Source organism: Prionailurus viverrinus, chromosome B3, assembly GCF_022837055.1.
Source record: "Prionailurus viverrinus isolate Anna chromosome B3, UM_Priviv_1.0, whole genome shotgun sequence".
NCBI classification, from domain to species: Eukaryota; Metazoa; Chordata; class Mammalia; order Carnivora; family Felidae; genus Prionailurus; species Prionailurus viverrinus.
The window spans coordinates 23,557,669-23,585,118 of NC_062566.1; the positions used below are offsets into that span (position 1 = coordinate 23,557,669).

A 27,450-nucleotide genomic window follows, 5' to 3' on the forward strand; every position below is an offset into this window, starting at 1 on the left:
TGCTAGGCAGTCTGCTTAAAATGCAGCTTTACACGGTAACCGCGTAAGGGAATTCGCATTTTAAGCAAGCAGCACACAGTTCTTTGACTTCAATCACTTGCTCGTCGAACCTACTTTGCAAAATATTGCATCCACTCCTTCCTTCATCCCGCCCCGCTCTCTTTGCTCTCCACAGCCCAAGGCCAGCTAAAGAAACCGGAAATCCACAGTAAGGTGGGCCGGGGCGGGCCTTTGCTGCGTTGCACTGCGCGTGCGCGCGCCTCCTTTTGCGTCACTCGACCGCGCCCAGGCTCTCCTCGGCTACTTACAGCTCTAGGTCCCGGCGGCGGTCGCGGGTCATCTGGGGCAGGCTCCCCTCGGCGCTCCCCCATGGAGGAGGCGGCGCGCACGGCTGCAGCCCTGGATGCTCTCACCTCCTACTGGACAGCGTCTAAGGCACTGGCCGCGCGAGCTCAAGAAGGGGCGGCCCGTGCGGCCTGTGTGGGCGTGTGAGCGGAGGTGACCAGGGCCAGGTAGTGGAGGGGACCATGGGCGGCCTCCAGTTGGGGTGAGGTCGCCAGTTTTTAATTTTTTCTTTCAAGCAAGGGCGAAGGGGCTGTGGTCGAATCTGCTGGTCTTGGGTTGGCAGGGGCCCTTCAGGGGCGCCTTTCTCTTCCCTGGGAACACGTGTGTTGTGAAATGGAAGGGCTTTTCCTCTTATCCTGCCTCAAGGAATCCCACTGCGAATTGGGTTGCTATTAAATTCTATGGAAATCTGGCTTGACCCTGTCGGGGCACCAGTTCATTCAGCTCATTCACATAGTTTTCGTTTTGTTGTGAGTTTTAGATTGTTTCAGCTGCTGCGGAGATATTAACTGACCGTTGAACAAGTTTTAGAAGTCAGCCGTTGAACATGACTTTTAATTTCCTAACTTTTATAAAGTCATTTAATCCCTCCTTCCTTTTCATAAAAACTCTATATACGTTTAGTTTTGTTTTTGTGTCTCTTTAATTTGTTCACTAGGTTTTTCAATTCGTTTAATACAGGACTACGTTTTCTGTTTTTAGAAATTCTCTATAAACCATATACCTAGGTAGTACTTTTTTTTTTTTTTTTTTTTAGTAGTAAAAGTAAGATGGGAGAGTAGAGATCTTTGTTTCATTGCAGTAAGCTATCTGTTGAAGTACTATGTTGTTTATGCTTGGTTGAGTAGGTTTCATGTTGGTAAGAAAAAAGAGTATGGAGGCTAGTAGCCAAATTTTTGAAACTGTTTGGTAACTGTTCAGTCCTTTTGCTTACTTATGTATTTTCTTCTTTCCAGGCCGGAGCTACTCTACCAGGGTTTAAAACTTTAAATGAGAATAAAGAGTATTATTTACAAGGAAATGAGAGTGAATAAGTCATCTCTGACCTCTTCCAGCCTTTTTTTTCGTAAGAGAGACCATATTAAACTTACATGTAAGTTAAAATTTTAATTTATAACTGATGTTGCTAAATTTGGATTGGAGATTTAGGTTCTGCAGTATTTATAAATACCGTTTTTAAAAATAATTAGCGGGAAGCCGGGTTGCTTAGTCAGTTAAGTTGGCTGACTTTGCTCAGGTCGTGATCTCACCGTTGGAGAGTTTGAGCCCTGCATCGGGCTCTGTCCTGACAGCTCAGAACCTGGAGCCTGCTTCAGATTCTGTCTCTTGCTCTCTCTGCTCTTCCCCCGCTCGCTCTCACTCTCTTAAAAATAAACATTAAAGAAAACTTTTTAAAAATAATTAGCAAAGTAAGAGATTGGAAAAAGTTAAATCAGTGGAAACCAAACAGAAGTAAAGATTAAAAACTCTAATATTAGTTTTCATTCAGTGTGGGCAGCCCATATAGAAGTAGAGTCTAGTAGACACTTAGGTTCCATTTCAGACTGTATAATTTTCTGTGTGGTCCTCTGCATGTGATTTAACCCCTTGGAGGTTTGGTTTCTTTAGTTGTAAGGTGGGGATAAAGATACCTTCTTCTCATTGTATGTATTAGAAATAATGTGTATCAGTTACCTGGAACAGTGCTTCATAGGTGTTCAGTAAGTAGTAGCTATTACTATTTAGAGGGAAATGATAAAAAAGAATTACACTTGTTTTCAGGGTATTTCTTTTATATAAAAATACCCTGCTGTGGTATCCTGCCTACCCTTGTTCACTCAGTGTCAGCCACAGTGGCCTTTCTTTTCCTGGAAAGCTGCATAACAGTTCATACCTCCATGCCTTTGCATTTTTTCTCAGCTTTGTTCTTTTCCTGTCTCTTTCAGGGCTTTACTCAGTGTTATCTTCTCCACTGGGCCTCTTAACCAAACTAGTTCAAATAGAATCCCCTCAACCCAACTCCTCAATGCCCTTAACCATAGTATTTACCACCTTCCAATATAATATTATTTATTATTATTTTTTTTAATTGTCTTGCCCTACCTCCAACACAAGGTAAATTCCATGAGGGCAGAGTTTTGGTCTGTTTTATTCACTGCTATATTCCCATTCCTAGAACATAGTATATATTCATGTCAATGTTTGTTGGTTGAGTAAATGAGATAAGCACCTGCCCACAAGAAGCCACCATGAAGGGGATGTAAGTCGTATACATAAGTAACCATAATATAGGCTAGAAAAGTGTCCAAAGAGAAGTATAGGTTTAAAGGCCAAGGAATTCAGAAAAGATTGATTTCTCTGGTTTGTGGAATTCAAGCAGGGCTTCATTGTGGAGGTGCATTTTGAGTTTGCACCTTAAAAGACGAAAGGGAAGGGGCGCCTGGGTGGCTCAGTAGGTTAAGCGTCCAACCTCGGCTCAGGTCATGATCTCACAGTTTGTGAGTTCGAGCTCTGCATCAGGCTCTGTGCTGACAGCTCAGAGCCTGGAGCCTGCTTCAGATTCTGTGTCTCCCTCTCTGCCCCTCCCCTGCTCATGCTCTCTCTCTTTCTCAAAAATAAAATAAACATTAAAAATAATTTTTTTTTTAAGATGAAGGGAGAATATAACAATGGTATGGAGGAGGAGAAGGAGTAGGTAAGAATGACAGCAGTATATTGACCTCTGGTGTATCATAGGGTATGTGAATTATAGTATAGGGAAATAAGATTTAAAAGTTAGGTTGGGAACAAATGGTGAAAGGTGTTAGAGGATTACAAAATTTGAACTTCTTTTTGTAAACATTGGGTAGCCATTCTAAGGTTTTAAGCAGGAGAATGAGATAGCACAGATGTGTTTTATAATTTTTTTTTTTTCAACGTTTATTTATTTTTGGGACAGAGAGAGACAGAGCATGAACGGGGGAGGGGCAGAGAGAGAGGGAGACAGAATCGGAAACAGGCTCCAGGCTCTGAGCCATCAGCCCAGAGCCTGACGCGGGGCTCGAACTCCCGGACCGCGAGATCGTGACCTGGCTGAAGTCGGACGCTTAACCGACTGCGCCACCCAGAAGCCCCCAGATGTGTTTTATAGAGCAGTGTGATAGCATCATTGTTGAAGCTGAATGAGGATTGGGAGAGCCATGGAGATATGAGGCTGTATTTCACAAAGGTATACTCCATATGGTACTCTTGGCCCTTGTATCCAGTTTGGGTAATGAGGATGGTGAAGCCATGGTCAGAATACAAGGAGGAGCAGATTGGGCAGATGATGATTTACACTGACAGCCTGGTTGGAGCTGTTACTTCCTTGTGTTCCACCTCTGGGTCTAAATGGAGACTCCAGTGGGAAAGGCAAAAGGCTGGATTCTAGCACTGGTTCTGCTACCTACCCACTTCTTGAGAAGTTGCTTGACATCTCTGTACCTGTTTTCTCTTCATGGGGCCCTCACCACATACCTTTCAAGGTTTTGTGAAAATGAAATGTCAAAAATGTTGTGACAAGTTTAAAGCTGTAAATGTACTTCTGTTGGTATATTTTTAAAAAGTATATGACTTTGGTAATTGTGTTGCCTACTGTTAGTCATTTTGCAAAGCAAATCTTAGTATCAGCTTATCTTATAGATGGTAGAATACTAGTCCCATCTTTTCCTGTTACATGTTCTCCATATTTTAGAAGAAGGTGGACCAATTTCAAAACTTTATTTTCTTTAAGATATATTTATTTCATTTTTAACATAACTTGTATTTAATGAAAGTTAATGTTATAACTATTCGGAAAAGTAAAATCACCTTTGAAAATTAAACTTCAGAAAGAACAATTTGGAAATTCTAAGAGCCTTTAAAAGTGTGCTTAAAATTAAAATGGGTCACTTCAGATCATTTTACTCAGCTGTGGAATCCTTGAGGTCAGGGACTTGTGATCAAATCATCTTTATAACCCCAACATCTGGCATATTAGAGCTGCTCCGCATATGTTTACTGAACAGATGACCACACTATAAATAATATAACAGCTAGAGGAGAGGAGAATGGGATGGGACCTTCTACCTGGTCCCTGTCAGAGGTAGGATGGGCACATTATCACCTGAAGCTTGTCATCTCTGATTTGAGAACATAGTTGAAGTGAAACATACGAAGTTTTCTTGTTTAGCTATCTTTAAACCTGGCCCTACTTCATAGTATACTCAAGAATAAAACAATCCATTTCAGGGGCACCTGGGTGGCTTAGTCAGTTAAGCGTCTGACCTCGGCTTAGGTCATGATCTCGCAGGTTCGTGAATTCGAGCTCCACGCCAGGCTCTGCATTGAGCATGGAGCCTGCTTAAGGTGTACTCTCTCTCTCTCCCCCTCTTCCCCTCTCCCCTTCTCCCCCCCCCCCTTTCTCTTTGTCCCTCTCACCTGCTTGTGAGTGTGCCTGCAGTCTCTCTCTAAAATAAAAAAATTAAAAAATGAGCTTTATGTAAGTGAAGTCTGAATTTGGATTTGTGAAGCGATTGGATTGGAACTGTAGCTAAACCTGACTTGTTTATGGGTATCATCTATGTAGGTAACAGTTATATTTTATAGATTTCAGAATATTCAAACTATAAATCAGCTTGTTCAGACTTTTAAAAGGGAGGTTTGTGGACCAGAGAACTTTAGGTAGTCACTTCCTCAGTAGAATTTGAATGATAATTAAGAACAGTGCTTCATGATGATAATGGTTAAAGGAGCTGATTTTAAGTTAGTGGGTGCTTTGATGACTATTAGGTGATCCTTGTTCATTGGAATGCAGAGTGGGGTGAAGTGTGTTTGGTAGCTAGGTTTCTTTACTCCCATCTTCCCAGACTTTTTACTGTTACCTTTGCATTTTCACTTACATATAACACTATCACTTCCCAGCATACTTTGACAACTTTTTACAGTTCGTAAGTTTATACACTGTAAAAACAGTTGTTACATTTTAGGAAGCTGATCTAAATGATACAGCTTTATTTTTAGGACCAATTATAATTATTCCATTCATCTATATTCACTGAGAAAACCGATATTAAGACATATTTTGAAGCTGTAGGAGCCCAGCATCTGGCAGTCTAGTGAGGAAGACTGGATCATAAACATGGTTAAGTGAGTCATTTAGAGTGTGCTGGGAATACCATTAAGCACACTTTTTTTGTTGTCATAATCTTTTTATAGTCTCTCTCTATATATTTTAATGTTTATTTTCAAGAGAGACAGAGCATGAGCTAGGGAGAGACAGAGAGAGAGAGAGACAGAATCTGAAGCGGGCTCCAGGTTCTGAGCTGTCAGCACAGAGCCCAGCGTGGGGCTCAGACTCATGAACTGCGAGATCATGACCTGAGCCAAAGATGACGCTTAACCCACTGAGCCACCGAGGCGCCCTTACAGTCTATAGAAGTAATTCTTTCTGCTAACCATTTTATTCCCAAATTTGCTGCCTCCCCCCTCCCTGCATATGTTTATGTCTCTGTACATAACTGATTGTCACAGTCCAGAATTATTCCAAAGGCAAGCTGAAGTTAAGTTGAAGTTTGGGGCTACCACATAAAGAGACCAATAGTTTATTTGAAATTTGGAAATCAATAACTTTACAGATTCTTTAGCTTCTTTCTTTTCTTATGTGTCTCTGTTAAGGTGGCGACTCAACCAAGGTCATGCACCCAGCTAGAGGCAGGACTGAATCTTCCAAATTCCCTGCCTTGGACCTTTCTCAATGCATTTTCTTCCCTTAGGAGTGGCATTCAGAGGACTAGGGATACTTCTCCAAATCCTTATGAGAACAGTTCTGGAAAGGTTTCAATTAGACAGCTAATCTCATCCATATTGTATGTGACTGATACTTATAAAACTCGGAGCACCTCCCTGACTTGAGTGTCTTATGTTCTTTCCATGTTTCAGTATTATCTTATCCTAGATTGTGGGGTGACTTTGCTTTTGGGACTTGTTAGTTGTTTCTCTCCTGACATCTTTGCAGCTCTTGAGCACTGCAACATGTGTTTTAAAAAACCTTAATAGGGGCGCCTGGGTGGCGCAGTCGGTTAAGCATCCGACTTCAGCCAGGTCACGATCTCGCGGTCCGTGAGTTCGAGCCCCGCGTCAGGCTCTGGGCTGATGGCTCGGAGCCTGGAGCCTGTTTCCGATTCTGTGTCTCCCTCTCTCTCTGCCCCTCCCCCGTTCATGCTCTGTCTCTCTCTGTCCCAAAAATAAATAAAAAACGTTGAAAAAAAAGAAAAAAAAACACCTTAATATGGAAACGTCCAAACATACATAGTACATAGAGTAGAATAATACAATGAACCCCTGTCTGCCTGCCACCCATCTTTACCACTGATCCCCATTTCTGCAGACAAGTTTTGGTTTTTCAAAAATCTGATGGGAATTTTATATTTATCTGTAGTAAGTCTGTTTAGGTGTGTAAGTTAGTTATCCCAGTGGCATGTAGCATTTATTTATGATCATACTCATGGTTCATTAAGTCAGCAGGGATGACTCTGTGTTTGGCTGTGCACAGGGTGATGGCAGGGTGCAAAGGGGCAAGCAGAAATATAAAGGTCCTCTTTAGGTCTAGACTTGGAACTGGCACTCCTGTCACTTACACCTTCCCCCCATTGGCCAGCATAAGCCACGGAGCCAAGCCCCAAATCAATGGGTTGGGAAGGACTGTTCTTATGAAGGGTTCTGGGAACCATAATGTGACTCAACAGGCAAATCTAAACACTGGCCCCTTTGGCCCCTTTTTACCATTATTACAGAACATTATCACCCTTTATTTAACTGTCTTTTGTTTGTCTCCCATGGAAGACTAAAATTTAGCTATCACCATTATATGCATAGAGCTTAGCATAATGCTTAATGCTTATGTTTGGTAAATACTGTTTGAGTGAATGGATAAAGCAATTGAGGGGTTAGGTGGTTAGAGTTATGATGCTTTTGCTAAAAGCCAGAATCTCATAACCTGAACAATGGAAAAAGTTGGCTAGTGGGCAAGGGTTAATGAGTGAGGATCCTGACTGAATTGTAGATTAGTTCTGGAACTCAGTAGTTAATTTGTGGGACAGAAAATCTCAGGACCTACCAGAAAGTTGGGCTGGCAGTAAGTTATAACTAATCATAAACCTTCTTGCTGAGTAATATCTTTCCCTCTACTTTCTGCACTTAACTTTAGTTCATTTGTTAGCAGAGATCATGAGTGACATTTGAAATGTCTTTGATAAGCCTCTGCTCCCTGTCTGGTCTTAGGGTTTGAGCCCTCTAGGTCCATGGCCCTCATGTTCTCCAAAAAGTCCATCAGTATCACACTTGCACTATGGCAAACATCTGTCTGTTAGAATGATCATCCTCTGCTAACAAAATAATGTGGAAGCTGTTTTCTTTCTACACACCCCCAAATAGGCTAAATAACAAATAACCATCTGTTTATATCTACATAGATTTCAAAGAAGAAAGTGTATGGGTGAGAAAATTTTGAGTTTCTCTGTGTAGATTATTTAAAAAGGACATGTTGTGAAACTGGTAAATGTATTTATGAACTAAATTTGTATATTTTTATGATTTATTTTCATTCTGTAGAATATTTTTTCTTAACAGCAAAGTTTTGTTACTTTGGACTGTCAACTAAGACTGGAACCATTATTTAAATATGAAACTAGAGTTTATAAAATTAATTTAAAAAAATAAATAAATAAATAAATAAAATTTTAAAAAAGGGGCGCCTGGGTGGCGCAGTCGGTTAAGCATCCGACTTCAGCCAGGTCACGATCTCGCAGTCCGGGAGTTCGAGCCCCGCGTCAGGCTCTGGGCTGATGGCTCGGAGCCTGGAGCCTGTTTCCGATTCTGTGTCTCCCTCTCTCTCTGCCCCTCCCCCGTTCATGCTCTGTCTCTCTCTGTCCCAAAAATAAATAAAAAACGTTGAAAAAAAAATTAATTTAAATTTTTAAATTTAGTGTATTGTTTTTCTTTTTTTTTTTTTTCTTACTGCTTCAACAGTATTTATTTAACCTACAGATATTCCTCTACCATATTTTGCATAGATAGTACCATGCACATGGTATACAATCTCTGGCTGTTTTGCCTGTTCAGATGAGGTCTGGTTTTTTTGTTTTTTTATTTTTTAAAATTTACATCCAAACTAGTTAGCATATACTGCAACAATGATTTTAGGAATAGAGTCCTTAGTGCCCCTTAGCCATTTAGCCCATCCCCCCTCCCACAACCCCTCCAGTAACCCTCAGTTTGTTCTCCATATTTATGAGTCTCTTCTGTTTTGTACCCCCCCCATTTTTATATTATTTTTGTTTTCCTTCCCTTATGTTCATCTGTTTTGTCTCTTAAAGTCCTCAAATGAGTGAAGTCATACGATTTTTGTCTTTCTCTGACTAATTTCACTTAGCATAATATCCAGTTCTATCCACGTAGTTGCAAATGGCAAGATTTCATTCTTTTTGATTGCCAAGTAATACTCCATTGTGTGTGTGTGTGTGTGTGTGTGTGTGTGTGTGTGTATACATACATGTGGTAGATAAATATATATATATACACCACATCTTTATCCATTCATCCATTGATGGACATTTGGGCTCTTTCCATACTTTAGCTATTGTTGATAGTGCTGCTATAAACATTGGGGTGCATGTGTCCCTTCAAGGCAGCACACCTGTATCTCATGGATAAATATCTAGTAGTGCAATTGCTGGGTTGTAGGGTAATTCTGTTTTTAGTTTTTTGAGGAACCTCCATACTGTTTTCCAGAGTGGCTGCACCAGCTTGCATTCCCATAATTTTTTTCAGTTTTATTGAGTTATCCCTGACATATAACATTATATTAGCTTAAGGTATACAACATAATGATTACATATATGTATATAAAATGATCACAATAAATTCAGTTAACATTTATCACTTCACACTATTATAAATTTTTTCTTGTGATGAGAACTTTTAAGATCTTAGTTACTTTCAAATGTACAACACAGTATTTTTAACTGTAGTCACCATGCTGTACATTATACCCCCAGACTTCTTTATGTTATACCCATATCTGTCACTCCTCTATCCCTGGCTCTGGTAGCCACCAGTCTGTTCCCTGATTCCATGAGTTTGATTTTTTAGTATGGCTTTATATCATGATCCTATCTTTTGCCATAACTGGAAGAGAGATAATTACATTAGTGGTAAATTATAAATAGTAAATATCAATAGTAGTAATGAAAATATTCCTTTATGAGAAGAGAAATGGAGTAAATTTTTGAGTTGCATTTGGACTATCACTATCATTCTCTGAAAATCTTGTCTTGTTTTACATTGTTTAGATTTGAAGACTGCATAACCCTGCCTCTAGCACCAGCGGTTTCTCTGTTTTGTAATCAGTGTGATTTAAAGAACTTCAGTAACAAACGAAATGATCCAGGGGCGTGGAAAATATGACTTTTACATTGGTTTGGGATTGGCTATGAGCTCCAGCATTTTCATTGGCGGGAGTTTCATTTTGAAAAAAAAAGGTCTTCTGCGCCTTGCCAGGAAAGGCTCCATGAGAGCAGGTAGGCTATGCCCTATGTGACTGTGAAATGATATCTGTCTATGCTTGTTTACTCAGGTTCTTGATGGTAGAGGACCACATCTTAATTCCTAGTTAGTATATTTGAAACTTTGAACTATGCAAGCCTTGTAAATGTTTATAGAGAATCAAACATCAGTTACTTTGTAATGAGAAAAATAAAAGTGAGACAATGTCATTAATAAGCTAGCTGTTCACTCCTATAGTTACTTTCAAAGTGGAAATAAGGACCAGTGCCCTATTAGCATCCAGTCTTATCTTAAAATTTTGATATTTCTGCAGAGAAGGAAATAAGGGTTTATGAATAGAATCAGAATCTTACTGAAGGCAAGATCTTGGGGGATACTCGTTATGATTGAACCCCACTCTGACTTTGGCGCATTCACAACAGCATTATGTTGCATCCTGGCCGTGTTTCATCACTCAGTCTCTGCTTTAGTTCTAGGTCTGGTTCTGACCTCACAGGAAGACCTGCTTTGGTAGTAAACAAAACAAAACAAAACACCTTCTCCCTCTTTCCTGTGCCATCTTTATGGCCAGAGCTAGTCAAACCATCTTAAAATAGTAGCCTCTATTAGAGGTTAGTGGGCAAAGGAGAGAGTATTGGCATATACTGCGTGAACAAGTATATTCCTCATTCTTGTCCTAAGACAGGTACTTGCATTGTCCATGATGGATATGTTTATCAAAGAGTTCATTTGCATTGGCTTTTTCTTTTGGACAATGGCTTAAGTACCAGTTGCTTCCTGGTTTTATTATTTTTATTGGGAAGAAAGTCAAGTAGAAAAGGAGAGTGAATATCCTAGCAGCCCCAGACTGTGATTAATGCTTAACTTTTTATGTATGGTCAATATAAGACCCCTTTCTCCAAGGTAACTGCCTCATAAATGGGGCTAACCCACACCTGTATGGCTTATCCACTTTCAGACTAATTCATTTGAAGCTGGACTACTACTTACTGGTTCATTTTCTTTACTTGGTTTATTGAAGCTGAGTTCACGAAACAAAAGAATGAAGTATGGACTGAATATAAGGATTAATTTAATTACTTCACTCAAGGAATGAGGTTTGTAGTATAGTGCAAACCTAAAAATTGTAACATTTTCATTATCCTCATCCTCTTTTCTAAGAGAATCATAAAAATATTATCTAAGAAATCATGATGGAACCTTTATTCAAAGTAATAATCATCAACAAATAAGATGTTTTAAAATCTGTCATAGCTAATAGTTGTCATAAATTTATAAGAGTCTGATAATCTTCCCAAAAAGTGAAATATTTTTTCATTCACAGGTCAAGGTGGCCATGCATATCTTAAAGAATGGTTGTGGTGGGCTGGATTGCTATCAAGTATGTATAGAGAACATTTCAAGAAAATATAATTGTATATTAAAATATTTGCATATACTAGTACAGCTTCATATTACTAGCACATTTTAAAACTAATTAAATTCTTCATTTTTATTTTAAAAAATTTTTAGTGTTTTTTGGGGGTTTTTTTGAGACAGAGAGTGAGTGGGGGAGGGGCAGAGAGAGACGGAGACACAGAATCTGAAGCAGACTCCAGATTCCAAGCTGTCAGCACAGAGCCCAATGCGGGACTCGAACTCACAAACCACAAGATCGTGACCTGAGCCAAAGTTGAATGCTTAACTGACCGAGCCACCCAGGCACCCCTTAAGTTCTTGTTTTTTAATGAACAGTACTCAAAATATGTAAAACTTAAGCCAGTAAAAGTCATTTAGCAAGCAGTTTAATAGTTTAATTTGAATGAGAAGACTTTCTTTTACCTGTCTGATTAAAACATGTTTAATATACCTGTGTTTTTTTTAATTCTCAGTTTAAGAAGATAAATTTGGTAGTAAAAGATCATAGAGGGGCACATGGGTGGCTCAGTTGGCTAAGCATCTGACTCTTGTTTTCAGCTCAGGTTGTAATCTCATAGTTGGTGGGATTGTTGACTCTGCTCCAACAGTGTGGAGCCTGCTTGGAATTCTCTCTGCCCCACTCCTCCTTGCGCACTCTTTCTCTCTCTCAAAATAAATAAACAAACTTAAAAAAAAAAAAAAGATTGTAGAAAACATCCCATTTTTAATTCCTCCCCCTTCATTGACTTTCATTCCAAATTGGAAAACAGGTATCCATTTGATAAGAGTGTCCATGCTTATTTTGATGATTACCTTTAAAAAAGTGCATAGAGGGGCGCCTGGGTGGCTCAGTCGGTTAAGCATCTGACTTTGGCTCAGGTCATGATCTCCTGGCCCGTTGAGTTCAAGCCCTGCCTCAGGCTCTATGCTGACAGCTCAGAGCCTGGAACCTGCTTCAGATTCTGTCTCCCTCTCTGCCCCTCTTCTGCTTGCTCTCTCTCTCTCTCTCTCTCTCTCTCTCTCTCAAAAATAAACATTTTTAAAAAGTACATAAAAAATGATAATTCACTGAGCCTTCAAAGTATTCAGGATTAAATTATGTAAATGTTCTTATAAGTTTAAGAGCAGTTGAAATAACAAAGAGACTGATTTGACTATTCATTCAACAAATACTGATTGTTTCTTGTATGCCAGGTGTTGTAGGCGCTGGAGATAAACTGTTGAAACAAACAGAAAAATCCTTATGCACATAAGACTTAACATTCTAGATGGAAGACAAATAATAATAAACAAGATAAAGAAATTAAAATGTGTGTGTTAGTGACAAATGCTAACATTTGCTAGGAGTAAGATAGGGAAGGGATGTGAAGGATAGATGGATAAAAGATGTAAAGGAAATGAGGGGGCTAGCCATATGGATATTTGGGGGAGGAATGTTTTAAGCAGGAGGAAACAGTAAATATTAAGGCTATGAGGTGAAGCAAATCTGACCTTTTGAAGTGTGATAGCTCAGAATGATTTTTGCCCCCTGGTATTTACACTTTTGTATAATCCTCTCACACTGAATTAGTGCTGGCCCAGTGTGGTGATAGGATGCAAAAGAAGTTGTAATGTGTGGCTTCTGAGGCCAAGTCACCAAAAGCCTGTGGCTTTGCCTTGATTGCTTGGGTTGCTTACTGAGGGAAATCCAGCCTTCAGATGACTGCAGCCCCAGCTTATATCTTTGACTATAAACTTCTTGAAAAACCCTGAGTGAGAAGTACCTGTTGATCCCTTTCTGAAGTCTTGACCAATAGAAGTTATGAGAAACCATGAGATCTTGACTAATAGAAAATATGGCTTGTCTTTTAAACTGCCACATTTTGGAGTGCTTTATTAATGCAGCACTGGATTATTAAAGCCTCAGGTAACATTAAAGAGGCAAGAACAGCAAGAGAGTGAATGTGGGGGAAGTAGCAGGGGATAAGTTCAGGGAAGTAATGAGGGTGGGTCTTGTACATCACAGAAATGACTCTGACTTTAATGTGTGGGAAGTCACTGGAGACTTTTGAGCAAAGGGGTGACATGATATGCTTTAGGTTTTAATAAGGTCTCTCAGGCTGCTGTGTTGAGGAATAGACCACATAGGGGAAGAAGCAAGAAAACCGGGTGGGAGGTTATTGAAATAATCAGGTAAGAGGTGGTGATGGCATGGACCCAAAGGAGTTGCAGTGAGCGTGTTAAGAAGTGGTAGAATACTGGATTTTGTTTTGAAGATGAACTGATAAGATTTGCTGAAAACAAGTTAAAAGGTTGGATAGAATATAAACTCTTAAAAACATGAAAGATCCAACATGTAATGAATTACCTAGCCAAGATCAGAGAAAGGCATAAAGCTCAGAATGATAAGCTGAAGACACTTCTGCTCTAGATGTAATTGCAGACTTCAGAGCAGGTAGGTAGGAGAGAGAGTGAACTTTTGAATTGGGCTAATAAGGGTCAGAGTCAGGTGCTGCTAAGAATGGAAACTAGGACAAGATTATTGTATTGGAATTATAAAAACAAATAAAAATTAACTACATGTCTTTTACAAGATGCACTTGTAAAACAAGGATATAGAATGGCTGAAAGAGAAAGATGGAAAAACACCTGAAGAAAGTTGAGATTGAAGAGTAGGCTAGGTAAAATATAATTCAAAGCATAAAGATAAAAGGTTCAACTTCTCAGGAAGCTTTAACAGTTCTAACTTTATTTAATAATATAACCTTGAAATATTAAAAGCAGAAGTTGACACAGGAACAGGGGAAATAGACAAATCCAACACCATATGGTGAAATATTAATATAACACTCTCATAGGGTAGGCAGAGTAAAATTGTTAAGTCTATAGAACATTTGAAGAGCAAATTTAACAAACTTTTTGGACATGTCATTGATCTACATTGTTTTCAAAGGCATATGGAAAGAATATTTATACAAATGGACTATTTGCTAGACCATAAAGCCAGTCTTAAAGTTTTCAAAGGATTTAATGGAGTGTTTTCATAGATCATTATAATTACCTTAGAAATCAGTAACAAAAAGAATACATAAAAATCCCTATGTATGGAAGTTTAGAAATACACTTATGTACTCCATGGTTTAAAGAAGTCAGAATGAAAATAGAAAATATGTTCAAATTAGAAAATAGTATGTTGGTGCCCAATGCAAAATATCATAACTTGTGGACTATTACTGAAGTTATTAAAATTTACAGTTTTGGGGCGCCTGGGTGGCGCAGTCGGTTAAGCGTCCGACTTCAGCCAGGTCACGATCTCATGGTCCGTGAGTTCGAGCCCTGCGTCAGGCTCTGGGCTGATGGCTCAGAGCCTGGAGCCTGTTTCCGATTCTGTGTCTCCCTCTCTCTCTGCCCCTCCCCCGTTCATGCTCTGTCTCTCTCTGTCCCAAAAATAAAATAAAAACGTTGAAAAAAAAAATTTTTTTTTAATTTACAGTTTTAAATAAATATAATTAAAAATAAGAAAGGTGAGGCATCTAGTTCAAGAAAAAAGAAAATGTAGAAGGAAGTAAAGAGAAGAGCTAAAATTAAATAGAAAACAAAAGGTATTAAAACCAACATTTGGGTTTATGATCTAAATGAAATTGATAAACCTTTTGTTGAAACTGATGGAGAAATAGAGAAGGCAGAATAGCTGGTAATGTAACTAGAGTTTTGTAGATACCAACAGGATGTTTGAACAGTTTTATCTCAGTAAATATAAGAACTTGGATAAAATAGGCAGATTTCTACTAACTTAGTACAATTGGGTCTATAGTTTTAAAACCTTTGCATACATTAAGCCCTGGGCCCAGATGGTTTCATTGGCAAGTTCTGTGGTCATTTTTATTTATTTATTTATTTATTTATTTATTTATTTAAATTTTTTTAATGTTTATTTTTGAGAGAGACAGAGTGCAAGCAGGGGAGGGGCAGAGAGAGGAAGACACAGAATCTGAAGCAGGCTCCAGGCTCTGAGCTGTCTGCACAGATCCCGACGTGGGGCTTGAACTCAGGGACTGCAAGATTATGACTTGAGCGGAAGTCAGATGCTTAACCAACTGAGCCACCCAGGTGCCCCTATTTTTAAAAGAAATAATTGCAATTGAGTAATTTCCTAATAATAGAAAAAACGGTATACATTCCCCTACTCTTCTTAAAAATCTAGTATAATCCTAATACCAAAACTTGACTCTGTATAAGAAAGGAAAAATAGTCTAGTCTCATTTGTGAACATATATGCAAAAATCCTAAATAAATTTATCTTAGGGGGGTAAAGTTGGCATAACTTTGGAAAACCAATCACTGTAATTAATGATGTTAATAAATTCAGAAAAAGCATCATTTCAGTTTACCGAATTTTTATTCAGCAACTATTCATAACTAAAAAACCATTTCAAATAAGTCATTTCAAGACAAGTGAAACCAGAACAATCAAAATAAGCACCAAAATGAAATACTGAAGGCTTTCTTTTTGAAACTGGAAACAAACAAATGACTTCTCGTTACTCCTTCAATATCCTGAAAGAATTTCATAATAAATGCAGTAAGGCAAAGGGGTGGAAATAGAAAGAAATATATAAACTTATTATTTACTGATTGTATGATTGTGGGTATAAAAATTCCAAATTATATACAGATAAATTATAAAATTAAGATTTAGCAAAGTGGTGTTGGGTTACGAAGTCAACATACAAAACTTAGCTGTGTTTCTGTATTATCAGCAACAATTAGAAAATGAAATGTTAAAATGGTGTCATTTGCATATAATTCTTAAAAACAAGAATTATTTAATTCTAAATCTAACAAAAGATGAGAACGATACTGATGGAAAAAATGAAATCTTATTGAGAAAAAGACAAATACAAGGATATATTATTTTCATGGATTGAAGGATTCCTTATTGGAAAGTCAACATTCCTCTCCATAGTGACAGGTTAAGTGCTATTCCTTTTAAAACCTATGTGCTTATGTGCTACATGGTAAGTTGATTTAAAAATTTGAGGGGCGCCTGGGTGGCTCAGTCGGTTAAGCGTCTGACTTCAGCTCAGGTCATGATCTCACAGTCTGTGAGTTCAAGCCCCGCGTCGGGCTTGGTGCTGACAGCTCAGAGCCTGGAGCCTGTTTCAGATTCTGTGTCTCACTCTCTCTCTGACCCTCCCCCGTTCATGCTCTCTCTCTGTCTCAAAAATAAATAAACGTTAGAAAAAAAAAATTTTTTTTTTAATTTGAATGGTAATACAGAAGTCCAAGTAAAGCAGAAATACTTTTTTTTTTTTAATGTTTATTTTTGCGAGACAGAATGTGAGCGGGGGAGGGGCAGAGAGAGAGGGAGAGACAGAATCTAAAGCAGGCTCCAGGCTCCGAGCTGTCAGCACAGAGCCCGGTGCAGGGATCAAACTTAGGAACTATGAGATGATGACCTGAGCCGAAGGCTGTTTAACCGACTGAGCTACCCAGGTGCCCCTAAAGCAAAGATATTCTTAAGAAAAGGTGAAAGGATTTACTCTACTAGGTATTAAGATTTAATTATGAAGCTACACTGAGTATGGTACTGTGCCAAAATACACAATAGACCAATAGAAAAGAATGGCGAACCCTAAAACCCAGAAACAGTATATTTATTGCAAAGATGATATTGAAATAGAGAAATATGCTTTTCAGTATATATTATTGTAACAATCCATATGGAAAAAAATAAGATTTGATTTCTACCTCCATACATAAAAACTTTAGGTGGTTTATAAACTTAAATGTGAAAGAGAACACTAAAGAATTTGAAGGATAAAGAATTTAAAGAAAGATCTCCCATATAAGAGATGGGTGAAATAGGTGAAGGGTATTCAGAGTACAGTTAAGGGGTGCCTGGGTGGTTTAGTCTGTTGAGCGTCCTGGTCTTGATTTCGGCTCAGGTCATGGTCCTGGAGTTGTGGGATCAAGCTCTGTGGCTCTCTTCTCTCTCCCTCTGCCCCTCTCCCCCACTCTTGCACTCTTTCTAAAAAATAAAATAATTTTTGTAAGGTACACTTAAAGATGAGCAGTGAATAATGTATAGAATTGTCAAATCAGTATATTGAACACCTGAAACTAACAACACTGTATGTTAACTATACTGGAATTAAAATTAAAAAATAACATTTCTCAAGCAAGTTGTAGGAAGCACTATCAAGAGTTTAAAAGAATGACAAGGCAAATTACAGAATGTGGCAAAAAAATGGTTGTAATATTTTGCTGATTTAACTCAAAATATTACTAAATATTAAGTTGATATCTCATGGATATCAAATTGTCAACACTGTGGAAAAAAGGGTTGATATAAAACAATACAAAAGTATTCCAAACAATAGCTTATCAATATTTGTTCCTTTGATGGGGCTTTCTCATGTAACTTTGATTCGTGAAATGATTTCATTTACAAAGCTATTCTTTGATACTGCCTCAGCTTTTAGCTGTTGTAACTTTATTGTGATGTTTTCTTCTGGCACTTGATTTACCTTGGATAAAAACTCTTAATTTTTTCACATTCCTCTTTTTCCAGATAGCACCTCTTTGCCACTAGTTCCATTTCATCATGTCCTTGTGACTTTCCAATATTCTGAAACTCCTCCAGTTTCCAGGGCTTTTTTTTTTAGCACACTCTATTACATGCCTAGGGAAATTTTTATTTTTATTTTTTTTCTGGTTGTTGTTTAGTTAACCTAGAGCAGTTTTAGGTTTAAAGCAGTATTGAGGAGAAGGGACAGAGATTTCCCATATGCTCCCAGCCCATACACATTTATAGCCTCTCCCATTATCAGTACCCCTCATCAGAGTGGTGCACTTTCTACGGTTGATGAACCTACGCTGACACATAACAATCACCCGAAGTCCATAATTTACATTAGGGTTCACTCTTGATGTACATTCTGTGGGTTTGGAGAAACGTATAATGACATACATCAACTGTTACGGTGTCATGCAGCGTAGTTTCAATTGCCCTAAAAATCAGTGAGTCTTGGGGGAGAGGGGGGTTGCAAATACATATACATTAAGAAATAAAATAAGGAGCACTTGGCTGGCTCAGTTGGTTAAGCATCTGACTCTTGATTTTGGCTCAGGTCATTATCTCACAGTTCCCCCCGTTGAGCTCTGTGTTGACAGCACAGAGCCTGCTTGGGAGTGTCTGTCTGTCTGTCTGTCTCTCTCAAAATAAATAAATAAACTTAAAAAGAAATATCAGTGAGTCTGTTTTAAACTTTCTATTTTCCTCTTCCAACTCCACTGGCTTCCACACTCTCAAATAGTGGTAGGCCTTCTACTTCAGAGAGATCATAAAAGCCATTAAGAACTCCCTCCATTTCCCACACCAAATCTGAAATCTTACCTTCTTTCTCATCCCTTTTTCTCGTTACAAAAAAAAACGTCCTCCTCCTGCTTAGGCTAGCCCCTCCATCTGTGTTCTGGATTCACTCCCCTCCACCTTGTCAAAGACTCTCCTGCCTAGGGCAATTTTTAACCCACAGAAGATTTACATTCAAAATATATAAAAACTTACCTCAAATCAGTAAGAGAAAACAAATAGATTTACTGGCAGACAGGAAAAAAAAGTTGACCAGCTTCTCCATTAAAAGATTTCCTTTGTCAAACACATGAAAAGGGGAAATGCAAATTGGAAGAATAATAAAATAATCCCATTCCCCATTAACAGATTAGCAAACTTCTAAATCTGACAGTACCACCAAGTGGGACAAAGGGAGCTCTGTTACTCTACTAAGTGAAATTTGGTATAACCATTTTGGAAAACAGTAGCCATGAGTGATCTTTTTCTTTAAGATCACATCCTTCCCTTGCATAAGATTCCCCAGTGGCCTTTCAATTTAGATGAAATCCTTGTCAGGACTCACAAAGGACTTGTGCCATATGGCCCTGGCTACCTCTGACTCCTGGGCTACTTTCCCCTTGCTCATTCTATTGGAGCTGTCCTGCCTTCCTTGCTGTTCAGACATGCCAGACATTGCCTTGAGTCAGAGGTTTTTTTTTTGCTGTACTCCCTGACTGGGAGATTCTCCCCCCCAGATAGCTGCAGGTAAATATTTCACTTCAGACCAGACTGTCTAAAAGTTTCCTATCAGAGTGCCCATGTTTGGCACCACGATCCTGCCCTCAGCAGCACTCCATTCCTTTCTGTCACTTTGTTTTTCTACACTGCGTGGCTAATCACTTGACCTTTATTTTGCCTGTTTTCCCTCACAAAATGTAAATTTTAGGAGAACAGTATCTTTGTTTTGCTCACTGCTGCATTTCCTGATCCTACAACAGCATCTGGAACATTGTAGCTACCTAAGGATGTCCTTCGGATATAAGAGTTGGGTTTTAAAAAAAGAAAAAGCTAGTGAAAAAGACTTGGGAGAAGTGCTTTTACACCAGTTTTAGCTGCTTTTAATTGATTTGTGTTTGTTGTCATAGGATATAGATATCTATTAAAATTTTATTTTAAAAAATCTGTAAGCATAAATTAGGTCTCTTTCAGTTAAAATTACAGATTTGTTTCTAATTAGTTGGAACTTTAGTGTTGATAATTTACAGAAGAACCTTTATGAATAGCTGGGAGAAAATAAATTGCTAAATACAATTGAAATCGTACATAATATATATACATATATATATTTTATATATAGTACATAATATATAAATAGTACATTATTATGTGTGTGTGTGTGTGTGTGTGTGTACATATGACCCTTCAACAACATGGGAGTTAGTGGCACCAACCCCCTGTGCAGTTGACAGTTTACAAATAACTTTTGACTCCCTAAAAACTTTACTATTAGTGTGCTATTGACCAGAAGTCTTAACCAACAACATAGTTAATTAGCATATATTTTGTATGTGATATGTATCATACGTTGTATTCTTAATAAACTAGAGAAAATATTAAGATCATACAGAATACATCTATAGTGGTTAAAATGTACATGTAAGTGGACAAAGTTTAAACTCCTGTTCAGTTCATGGGTCAACTCTAAATGAAAATAAAATGCAGGCATTTCCATTTTGAGTGATTTGTTCCTGAGTTTCTTTTGTTGTCTATCTCCCAAGTGGGAGCAGGTGAGGTGGTCAACTTTGCTGCATATGCCTTTGCACCAGCCACCCTAGTGACTCCGTTAGGAGCTCTCAGCGTCCTAGTAAGGTAAGGACACTACATTTCATATGTAGAAACAGCAGTCGGTATTTTAGTCCATGAAGTATTCAGTACCATCTAATTATACATGTTCAGAATAATTTATATTTAAACAGTCTTGAGAACTTTTTTTAAGCTGTGTATTAATTTGCTTTTAAAGGGTTATCTTTTGTGCATAGGCATGCTGTCGATTTGGGAGAGTAAATGCATCTATGCTTTTCTTGCTTGTATTCAGAGCCAATGATAGTTCTACTTTTATTACAATTTTTTAAAATTTCAAGTTGGACTTGTTGGAACATTTATCATTTGAGACATGTACACTTTGATAGATGATGGTTGATGATAAATCAGTTTTTATACCTACTACAGAAAATCAGTGATTTGGTGCAAGATTATGTGCCTCTGAAGCCTGATTCGGGGTACTCATTTGGAGCAGTCCAAGATTTGTCCTTTTTGTTATCTTAATGCTTAGCCCCAATAGCTAATTAGCTTAGCCCCTAATAGTTGAAGTTGGATTTGGGCTACTATTCTCAAAGTTGATTAATAAGTTTTCTTTTAATTTTTCTCCCCCAAGATAGTCTGTATATATATATATATAAATTGATATTATATGTAAATTACATAATTTTTCAAGATACTATGTAATATATAATGATATATTATGGTACATTGTCTTTTACCCTGAATTTTCTGTATATTATACCATTATATTTATAGGTTTACATTATATATATTTTTAGATTTGGATTAAACTGGCTATAATGTATTAAAATTTGATAACTTAGGGGTACCTGGGTGGCTCAGTGGGTTAAGCATCCGACTTTGGCTCAGGTCTTGATCTCACAGCTCATGGATTTGAGCCCCGTCTTGGGCTCTGCTGACAGCTCAGAACCTGGAGCCTGCTTCGGATTCTGTGTCTCCCTCACTTTCTGCCCTTCCCCATTCATGCTCTGTCTCTTTATCAAATAAACATCAAAAAAATTTTTAAACTTGATGATTTAATTAATAGACAAATTATTACACGAACACATAGGAAGTATGCATCAACCAGTATGGATAAATAAAGTTGAGCCAATTTTAAGTATAAAATTTGGGTTTGGACTTATATTCTTAGGCTATAAATGCTATAAAAATGCTATAAATTTGTGCCACAGCTCCATTTATTGTAAGTTTCATATTTTCTACAGTAGAAATACGGTAACTATGCTGGTTTAGTGTATGATGAAACCAGTGTTTCTCTGGAAACTTTCATTTTAGCTTTTTCTGAAAGCCAGAATCTTTACAAGTTCACAGTGTTTTAGTTTTTTAATAACTTAAAATTCTGAGTTGTGTTGATATTTAAATATGAGAAAAGTGTGATTATTTTAATGTTCCACACTCCTCTCCACCATTTTAGTGCCATTCTTTCTTCATACTTTCTAAATGAAAGACTTAATCTTCATGGGAAAATTGGATGGTTGCTAAGTATTCTAGGATCTACAGTTATGGTCATTCATGCTCCAAAAGAAGAGGAGATCGAGACTCTAAATGAAATGTCTCACAAGCTAGGAGATCCAGGTAAGAAATAATAAAATCTGTATCAGTCTTACTAGTTTGCTTTTTTATTTAGTTTTTATTTTAACTAAAATTTTATGTGCATGTAAAGAGACAAATTGTTCTACATAGCTTATTATGAAAAATAGTGGTCATTTTCTTCCCCTATCAGCCCCTAAACCCTTGTTTATTTTGTTCTTTTAACTCTTTGTCTATAAATAACATGCTTATATTGCTGCTAGTCTCTTTGGCTTTAGGCATCATCTGTTATATCTACTACCTGTTGAATGTACTTAGTTCCGTGTAAGTGATTTATTTATAATCACTACATAACTTTTATTCCCAGTTTAGACATATGTTATGTTGTGATTTCTTCTCCTTTACTAATAAGGATATTGTTTGATAACTTTTCTGTGAATATACCAGTCCATCTTGAAGCTTTTCTCCGGTGGTCTTAATTCTCCCCTCAGAAATTTCAAACACATTAGGTATTCTGCAGTTTCATCTCTTCTGGAAATCTCTGCCAGAGACTCTTTTGGCCTTAGTCTAGACTGGTATCTTGAGGATGCTAGCACATTTGTCATTCTAGATTTTCCTTCATTAGCATTGTAGAGGATCCCCTCCACTTTCTATTTTTTCTTGGCTCTGAATCCTGGTTTTACTCCTTCATTTTGGTTGGAGCCACTGTTGTAGGAGAGAAGAAAGGCACAGAAGAGATGAGACTTTTTGAGACTTTGTATATATAAAAATTCCTTTAATCTATGTGACCTCATTGTCTTCTCACTTCTAGTGTTGCTGCTAAGAAATCAAACACAGTTGATTCTTTATCTTTAATATGTGACCCATCTTTTATCTTTAGAAACCTTCAGGATGTCGTCTTTGCTCTTGTCATCTGAAATTTTCCACTGATGTACCTAGCTGTGGGCCAGTTTTATCCATTGTTCCAGATACTTGATGGATTTTTTTAAATGTGGAAATGTGTATCTCACTCTAGGAAATCAGTTTGTCCTTTAATTTTCTTTGTTTTCTCTTTGTGAAATTCTTATTCTTCTGTTGATTGGACTTCCTTGATTGTACCATGACTTTTCTTATATATATTTTCCCTGTTTTTACCATTTTTCCTTTTAGCTCTGTGTCCGGGGAGATATCCTCAGTTTTGTCTTACAGCTCTTTGACTTTTTATTTCTGCTATTTCATGTTTAATTTCCAAGAGCTTGCTTTTATTCTTTGGTGTGTGTGTGTGCCAAAAAAACACAACACAAAATTCACCCTCTCAACATTTCACATATATGTATGGTCAACTACATGCATGGTGGTAAGCAGCAAGTCCTCAGAGAGTCCTGGTTATTTTAAAGTTTTTCTGCAAACTTCAACGTCAAGATTATTTGTGGGCTCCATTTTTTCTTTTGTTTTCAGTCATTTAGTTTTGTCTTTTGGCAGTTCCAGTTAAATGCTGGACATACAATATTAAAAAGTGTAAAGGCTCTAAATGATGTTTTATTCCTTCAGAGAGAACCTAAATTTCTTCTGTCAGGCAGATACAAGTACAGATTACTTTTAACTTAAAGTGTTGCTTCTATCTTTCTAGGGGCTGGTGTCTTTCCATTTTGCTTATATTCTTGATCAAAGTCCTTTTCTCTCAGCTGATAGCCTGGGATGTTTACTTGGACCTTCCACCTTGGTGAACTTTGAATGGCAGTGTCTGTGTTAGCATTCCAAGATTGCAGGCCTCTTCACTCAGCTTTCTTGCTTTTTCACCAGGCTGTCCACTTGGCTTCTCTAACCTAGGCACGTGCAGCTTCTGTGCCTACAAATGCCTTAAGGGGAGTTGCACATAGAAATTTGGGCTCACTTGTCTTCAGTTCCTTCCTTTCTGGAATCTTGGTCCATTGTGTCCTAGCTGCTTAGGCAGCCCAAAATTCCAAGGTTTATTTTTGCCTAGTCTACTGAAACTTCCACATGCCTCAAGTCACCACTTTCTGCTGGCCTTTATGCCCATCCTTACTCCCTACTCTAGAACTGGCAATCATTGCAAAGGAGAAAGCAGAGAGATGAGTGTGGACCTTACCTTTTTCTCCAATTTTGCCCCTTCAAGTTCTGGTTGCTTCTCTTGTTTCTCACCATTGTTTTTTTCTGTTTGTTTTGGTGCCTCTCCTGGTGATCCTTGGCTGCCTTCTGAATGTCGGGCTTGTCAAATCCCCAGCAAAGTCTCCTCCTTGGCTGCCTGAGTCCTGGGAGTTGAGTGGGACAGGGGGAGTCAATGGCATAGACATTTACCTTACCCTAAAGTTCTGTGTTAGTGTGGTACCTTCATACTCAACTGGCCCAGAGTCCTCCAGTTCACTGTGGAAGGAAGAACAGTCACTCAGATGTTCAGAACTGAGCAGGGATTCTGGGATCATAATTTAATAGACTTTCAGCCAGGCCTCCTGTTTCTCAGTCTCCCCTTAACCCCACTTCCAGAGATACATTGTATCTTTGGAAAGTTCTGTGCTGCAAACTGAGTTACATTCTAGTCTTTGATCACTGCTGATGTGGGATTCAGCTTTCGTAGATATGCTTTATCAGTTATGAGTTATCTTCTGCTTTTTGGCTTCCATAATGTTACTGTCATCTCCTTTACCTGTTCTTGTTTTTGTACATTTGCTTCTTTAAGAATCCTATTACTATTTATTTATTAGCAGAGTTTAAGGAGTGACTGCTCAATTTCCTCATCCTAAAATGCAGATGATAGTATTGATATTATTGGGTAGTTGTGAGGATTAAATGAATTAATCAGTGCAAATTTCGGAGAAAAGTGCCTGGCCCATGGTGCTACACAGTTGTTTGCTAAGTTCAGTTCTCCATATTCAATGAGAACCCTGACAATACTTTTCAGATTCTCTTATTGATTTGCTGTTTACCCCAGTGTTTGTCTCTAAATATTGTCTCTAAATATTTAAAAAATTTACTCCTTTTAGGATGAACTTTATAACTGCTGTTCTTTTCAGCATCTATAAATTGTTGAGTGTTCAAGATCATCTCATAATTTCTCTCCACTAGTTTCTGATTATTTCCATTCTTGAAATTAGAGCATTCCAGTGGGTAGGAAGTAGTAAGATCTTCTAGAATAGGTGGCTGTGAATCATTCTGATGTTTCCTATGGTCTAATTATCATGGGGCCTGAGATACTATGTTAAAAATGTTAGTGGTATAACAATTTGTGAATATGAAGCACGTTATGGTGCTTCCAGTGTATACATTTTTTTTTTTTTTTTTTTTAATTTTTTTTTTCAACGTTTATTTATTTTTGGGACAGAGAGAGACAGAGCATGAACGGGGGAGGGGCAGAGAGAGAGGGAGACACAGAATCGGAAACAGGCTCCAGGCTCTGAGCCATCAGCCCAGAGCCTGACGCGGGGCTCGAACCCACGGACCGCGAGATCGTGACCTGGCTGAAGTCGGACGCTTAACCGACTGCGCCACCCAGGCGCCCCTCCAGTGTATACATTTAACTAAATTTTTATGAGTGTGCTTTTGCTAGGGTAGCAAAAGAAATCTAATACTTATTTTAGGGACACACCTTTTCTCCTTTGTATTGAGTTTTGGATTCTCAGGGGTTTCTTTTAATACTTACACCATTACTAAAATAAGCCTTTTCTTGCCTCCTCCAGGTTTTGTGGTCTTTGCAACACTTGTGGTCATTGTGTCATTGATCTTAATCTTCGTGGTGGGACCTCGCCATGGACGGACAAACATTCTTGTGTACATAACAATCTGCTCTGTAATTGGAGCATTTTCAGTCTCCTGTGTTAAGGGCCTGGGCATTGCTATCAAAGAGCTGTTTGCTGGAAAGCCTGTGCTGCGACATCCCCTGGCCTGGATTCTGCTGCTGAGCCTTATAGTCTGTGTAAGCACACAGATTAATTACCTGAACAGGGCTCTGGATATATTCAACACTTCCATTGTGACTCCAATATATTATGTATTCTTTACAGCATCAGTTTTAACTTGTTCAGCTATTCTTTTTAAGGAGTGGCAAGATATGCCTGTTGATGATGTCATTGGTACTTTGAGTGGCTTCTTTACAATCATTGTGGGAATATTCTTGTTGCATGCCTTTAAAGATGTCAGCTTTACTCTAGCAAGTCTCCCTGTGTCTTTTCGACAAGATGAAAAAGCAATGAATGGCAATCTGTCTAACATGTATGAAGTTCTTAGTAATAATGAAGAAAACTTAACCTGTGGAATTGAACAACACAGTGGTGAAAATGTCTCCCGAAGAAATGGAAATCTCACAGCTTTTTAAGAAAAATGTAATTAAAAGGTTAATCTATAATTGTGTTATAAAGTTAATTTGAGTATCAGAATGTGTCTGAAAAAACATTGTTCTCAAAAAATGTTCTCTAGAGACAATCTTTTTTAAAGTTTCACTGATTTGGACCAAGAAATTACTTTTCTTATATTTACATGATGGTAGCTCACTAAAATGACCTCAGTACATGGCCAATTTCTATTAACATTGTATTATTATAGAGGTATTTTAAATTTTCCTTCACCAAAATCTAAATGCACTGACAGTTTTAAGTCTATAAAAATGCTGTATTTTTTCATTGGTGATGAAAATCTGAAATGTACATTTGTCATCCCCACTCCATCAATCCCTGACCATCTGAAGGCTTTTTGATTTAAAAAGGAACAAAATTTTCCTAATACATTATCCTGTGATTTACCTTACCTGTAAAAATGACTCCTGTTTGATGACTTAATTTTAAAATGTTAAAAGAGAAACCTAAGTTACTAAATGAAGAAAAACTAATTTACAAAAAAAAAAAAAAAAAAAAAAAGAGGGTAGGAAGTTGCCCGAGGCAATGTTTCTCACACTGTGACTTACCACCACACATTTGATGGTCTTCCTATTCCTTGATGGCACCATGCTAAACCAGTGCATCCTGTGTCTGTCAGACTACAGCCTGACCAGTTTCATTCTTCACTTACTCTAATCCCTTGATACCTGGAACCTTGATTACCATTTTACATCAGCTCTTGTACTTTTCAGTATATTTTCATAATGAGTTACATTGTCATTTAGATCTAACAACTCTGGGAAATAAAGTCAAAAGACTAATTTCTTAAATTTAGTTCATGTTATAATAAAAAGAAAAATTGAAACAGTTCTCATCTAAGTCTGAATGCTTAGAACACACTTAAGATGTTTGTAAAATATGGTTTCTTTGTACCAGATATTTTACTTAAGAGTTTGTGTAGACCACTATATATTTTGACCTTTTAAAAACATCCATGAAAAAGTGTTTATGGAAAATTTCAAATGTATGCAAAAAGGTAGAATACTATATAATGAACTCCATCCAGCTTCAAAACAGATTATAGCAATTGGCTGTATAAAAGTGACAGTTGACACTATCCACTGGGTAATAGGAAGAACACAGGCTTGCTCCCACTCTGCTGCTCCTACCCCA

General features: G+C 37.8%; 1 protein-coding gene across 6 annotated transcripts; it reads left to right on the forward strand.

Annotated features, from left to right (window-relative positions):
- The first annotated feature begins 287 nt into the window (after positions 1-287).
- NIPA2 (NIPA magnesium transporter 2) lies at positions 288-27,142 on the forward strand. 6 transcript variants are annotated; one of them, XM_047862841.1, is made up of 7 exons: positions 288-547; positions 1,302-1,438; positions 9,672-9,899; positions 11,210-11,266; positions 20,377-20,467; positions 21,855-22,015; positions 25,645-27,142. In XM_047862841.1, exons 3-7 carry the CDS (start codon positions 9,761-9,763, stop codon positions 26,277-26,279), a joined length of 1,083 nt encoding a protein of 360 aa, XP_047718797.1. In that variant the 5' UTR covers positions 288-547; positions 1,302-1,438; positions 9,672-9,760; the 3' UTR covers positions 26,280-27,142. The 6 variants fall into 6 exon arrangements, with proteins under 6 accessions (XP_047718797.1, XP_047718796.1, XP_047718798.1 ...); XM_047862840.1 differs by having other exon boundaries at positions 288-512; XM_047862842.1 differs by having other exon boundaries at positions 288-498.
- The last annotated feature ends 308 nt before the right edge of the window (positions 27,143-27,450 follow it).